This window comes from Notolepis coatsorum (assembly GCF_963971535.1).
Source record: "Notolepis coatsorum genome assembly, chromosome: 19".
NCBI lineage: Eukaryota > Metazoa > Chordata > Actinopteri > Aulopiformes > Paralepididae > Notolepis > Notolepis coatsorum.
Genome location: NC_140183.1, coordinates 89,960,576 through 89,965,575, shown reverse-complemented (window position 1 = coordinate 89,965,575; position 5,000 = coordinate 89,960,576). Strand labels below are relative to the sequence as shown.

General features: G+C 48.9%; 1 protein-coding gene across 3 annotated transcripts in view; it reads left to right on the top strand.

Moving 5' to 3' along the window:
* The window catches only part of cicb (capicua transcriptional repressor b), a 54,984-nt gene that overhangs the window by 26,687 nt on the left and 23,297 nt on the right, over window positions 1-5,000 (top strand). For 2 of the 3 annotated variants that reach the window (XM_084336848.1, XM_084336847.1), the window contains exons 7-10: window positions 356-534; window positions 679-820; window positions 921-1,018; window positions 1,182-2,160. In XM_084336848.1, coding sequence (XP_084192974.1) covers window positions 356-534; window positions 679-820; window positions 921-1,018; window positions 1,182-2,160 — 1,398 coding nt within the window. The remainder of the gene's footprint in view (window positions 1-355; window positions 535-678; window positions 821-920; window positions 1,019-1,181; window positions 2,161-5,000) is intronic. The other variant, XM_084336849.1, reaches the window with a different exon arrangement.

The window sequence follows — 5,000 nt, the reverse complement described above, 5'->3', positions numbered from 1 at the left end:
CAGAGGTCACACACACACACACACACACATAAACCTTCACTTTAAAGGAAGGAGGTACTGATAGTATGATACAAGAGCTAAAATTGTATATAGTATAGTAGTGTATAGGAACCAGTTCTCAGGAACGCAGCATGTCTTTTTTTCCCCCGTGCATATCTTGTGTCTTACCTATTTAATTTTGTCTATGTTTATTTTTTTCTATGCCTATTTTATTATTGTATTTCGCACAATCAATGCGGGCATGACCACCCGCATTTCACTGTATGCCCTGGTATGTATGTGACAAATAAACCTCTTGATTCTTGATTCTTGATCCAGTCCCATGGTTCTAAAGTGTCTCTTCTCTCCCCAACAGAGCCCCACCCTGTGGAGCTGAAGGGTGTGGGGCCAGGTCTGGTGGGCGTGTCTGAGCGGGGTGCAGGGGAGGGGCACGTGGGCCAGCTGACCCGCCCCCGAGCCTTCTCCCAGAGTGCCATGCACAGCCTGGAGAGGGGCGAGAGGGGCAACACGCAGGCCCTGGTGGAGCTGGCACAGGTGAGGCCAGGCTTGTACGCTTAGGAGATGGAATAATAACAAGAACATCCCATTAGAAAGCAGCAGAATACAATACATATATATATATTTTCTTAAATCTCTGTTCATTCTCAACATTATGGCTCCTCTCCTTCCTTCCATCAGATGTGCGGGGGGGACGGCGGGGGTCCGTTCTCAGGCCGCGCCCCGCCCCTGTCGCGCTCCCAGCGGGGGGTCAGCGAGGACATGACCAGCGACGAGGAGCGCATGGTCATCTGTGAGGAGGAGGGAGACGACGATGTCATTGGTGAGACGTTGGGAAAAAAAGAATGTACCCCCATGATACCTGAGCATTTCTTTAGTCTTTCCTCTGAGACGTGGAGTGAACCTGTTGCTTCCCCCCACAGAGGACTCGTACCCCGGCGCCTCCATAGACCTGAAGTGCAAGGAGAGGGTGACCGACAGCGACAGTGAGAACGGCTCCGGAGACGAGAGCGACCGCAAGGTAACCGTTTCTCTGCCACAGACAGTCGGTGCCTCCCTCTTCATATTGACCCGTGTGTCTATTGATTAGATATTGACACTTTGCCATTTAAAGCAGCTCTCCTGTTATGCCTTCATGGTGTCCCGATAATCTGATGGCTAATCTGATCTCCCTCTCTTTCCAGAGGGTTTTTGCTCCGGTGATCTGCTCTTCCTCATCCTCCTCCCACCACACCCCTCATGGCAGGAGTGTCTCTCTCTCCTCCTACCCCACCACCAAGCGCTATGACGAGGGGAGAGGAGGAGGAGGTGGAGGGTTCCAAGACCGCCGGAGGAAGGGAGGAGGAGGAGGTGGAGGAGGAGAGGGAGATTGTAAGGATGGGTTTGGAGGAGAGGGGGGAGGAGTGGCTTCTCTTTCTCTCTCACTCTCCTCTTCAGGCCAGTCGGTCATCTCCAACTCTTCAGTCGGAGGGCCCACTCTCGCCTTGGGTCCCCTGGGGATGAGCCCTCTCCTGGGTTTGGGTGCCGTGAGGGTGGCCTCTACGGTGGTGACCAACGTGGTTCGTCCTGTGATCAGCACGCCGGTCCCCATCGCCAGCAAACCTCGAGATGGAGGTGCCCCGCACCCGCCAGACAGGAAGTCCCTCACTCCACAGCAGCCGCAACTTCTGATTGGCTCTGGAACAGGAGGCGGGGCAGGGGGTGGGTACTACTCCTCGTCACCCAGTTCTGTAGTTTCAGGGGCGGGCCCGGGGGGAGTAGTGACTAATCTGGTGTTGGGAGGAGCGTTCCCTGGCCAGCCCACAGTGCAGCTCATCACCCCCTCTCCCCAGCAGCAGGCCCCCTCCTCCGCCGCTCTTTCTGCCCAACACAGCCAGACCAACGGGCCTCTGCTCCAGTCCCACTTCCTCCCAGCTCCCTCCCTGGCGCCCCCTGGGGGTAAGGCCATCACACAGGTCCAGTACATTCTGCCCACCCTGCCTGCCAGCACCAATCATCCCAAGAGTCCCCCTCAGCAGCTCAGCCAGCCGACCAGTATCTTCAACCTGCCCACGGCTCCGCCCACACACGTGTCCTTGGCCAATGGGAAGCAGCCAGGTTCAAGTTCGCTGACGGGATACACGTCCAGTCCAGCAGTGGGAGTGGTCAGCCCAGGGGTCAGAGGTGAGGGCTTTAGATGGTTGCTCTTAACCCTTTCACTGCCACACGACAGAAGGTTAGCCCTTTACTATCACACAACCGACGGCGATGCTCCATCATTAGCATCATTAGCTCCGCAAATGCGGAGCTAATGATGCTAATGATGGAGCATCGCCGTCGGTTGTGTGATAGTAAAGGGCTAACCTTCTGTATTGTCACAGTGAAAGGGTTAACCGGCTGCCGTGTGGCAGTGAAAGGGTTAAAGGATAAGGCCTTTTTTCCCCCACGTTATTGTCAACATACTGTCGCCGACGAAAAGACCAAAACCAACAATGCATTTCTTCTACTTACTTAAGTACGGTCCATCCAGCCAACACCAGATTATAGCTCATATCCAGAAGTCACAGATTTTAGTTTTTGTTTTAAACGAGTCACAGAGCCGTACTGTTTGTTTTGGGTCAGTATAATTCATCAATTCATTCATTACATCTTTTAAGTTAACCACTAGGAAGTTGCACTCCAATGGCCGACCAACTCGTACAAATATAAATCATAAACTTGGGCTAGTTCTAAGTTAGCCAAGTTAGTTCCAAGCAGGCGTTGGGCTCTATTTCTGTGACAACATAAGGCTGGTAGATTCTCATTGTGGCAGCGAATTGGCAATTTGGTTAGGCGGGGATTGCAGTACATCTTACTAAATGTTAATTCTACCTAAGACAAGGCTAACTGAATGCCACAGTTAACACGATAAACAAAAGATATCTTGAAAGGTCTGCTGTGCACATTCATGACCCCTGGAAGAAGAAAGCTATTGGGTTTTGGTGACCTCATGACCTTTCTTCTAGCACCACCAGGCCAAACCATCAGGCAAAACCTTCCATTTTCAAATGAGCGTATCTTCTGATCTATTAGTCGTACAATCACAAAATCAGCTGTGAATATGTATGACCCCTAGGGGGGGAAGTCTGCTGACTCTGGTGACCCTATGACATTTCCATTATGGCAACTCTTTAAAAAAAATCTTTTTATCTAATCAGTAAAATGTTGCATGTGAAAGTGATGGCAGATTGTGGGGAGATTGTTGGGTCTTGGCGGAGGTCTTTTAGTTATATTTGTGTCCAATAAGTGTGACACTAAACTAAAATATGAATGAATTTTTAATTGGATGACGCAGGACATAGGCTAATATAATATAATTGTATAATGGTAGTTATTACAGTACAGTTTGCTCTTGGTTGAGCTGCTCCATACACCTGGGGAGTGAGGTTCCACTGTGCAGCTCCCAGTGAAGCTCAAACTCTCAGTACTTATGACCAAACCATAGTGTGTAGGTTCGTAATCTTTGACGGAGGTTTAGATTATTTAATTATTTTACTGTTGCAACCAATTAAGGTAAATGTCTAGTAGTTTCCATGGTAACTACTACAATACCCAATTCATTGTGCATTTAGTATGCAGTCTTGTGCCATTACTCTTTTTTCACGTTTTTGCTACATTTCAAAATGCCGATGTTCTTTACTAATGCTAAACTGCTCCCGTCAAATATGTGGAACCATATAAATCCAGCATGCCATTGTTTCTAAAAGAAATGAAAGGAGCTGACTTGATGGGTCATAATTACCAAGAATAAGCTGGACATGCCCAAATGTGGCACACTGCCCTGAACTAACGCCTTGATTCATGAAAATAGAGTCCTTTATGTTGTACATGAAGTAACATGATATTGATGATAATGATATTGACCTGCTGTGATTCCTAGAACGTGATCAGACCAAGGAAAATGGGAGACATGGTGTCATAATACACAGAGCGTACACAGAGCCACACTATGGGCAGAGCGGCACACAGAGCCACACTATGGGCAGAGCGGCACACAGAGCCACACTATGGGCAGAGCGGCACACAGAGCCACACTATGGGCAGAGCGGCTCACCGCGAGGAAGGAATGTAGTGACATTGCCGGTCATTGGATCTCATTGGTCCTGATTTCTTTTGACTCAAATAAGCACCCGAGCGCCCACGATGAACGTACAGTACCAGTCACACTGATGAACGTACAGTAGCAGTCACACTGATGAACGTACAGTAGCAGTCACACTGATGAACGTACAGTAGCAGTCACACTGATGAACGTACAGTAGCAGTCACACTGATGAACGTACAGTAGCAGTCACACTGATGAACGTACAGTAGCAGTCACACTGATGAACGTACAGTACCAGTCACACTGATGAACGTACAGTAGCAGTCACACTGATGAACGTACAGTAGCAGTCACACTGATGAACGTACAGTAGCAGTCACACTGATGAACGTACAGTAGCAGTCACACTGATGAACGTACAGTAGCAGTCACACTGATGAACGTACAGTAGCAGTCACACTGATGAACGTACAGTACCAGTCACACTGATGAACGTACAGTAGCAGTCACACTGATGAACGTACAGTAGCAGTCACACTGATGAACGTACAGTAGCAGTCACACTGATGAACGTACAGTAGCAGTCACACTGATGAACGTACAGTACCAGTCACACTGATGAACGTACAGTAGCAGTCACACTGATGAACGTACAGTAGCAGTCACACTGATGAACGTACAGTAGCAGTCACACTGATGAACGTACAGTAGCAGTCACACTGATGAATGTACAGTAGCAGTCACACTGATGAACGTACAGTAGCAGTCACACTGATGAACGTACAGTAGCAGTCACACTGATGAACGTACAGTAGCAGTCACACTGATGAACGTACAGTAGCAGTCACACTGATGAATGTACAGTACCAGTCACACTGATGAATGTACAGTAGCAGTCACACTGATGAACGTACAGTAGCAGTCACACTGATGAACGTAC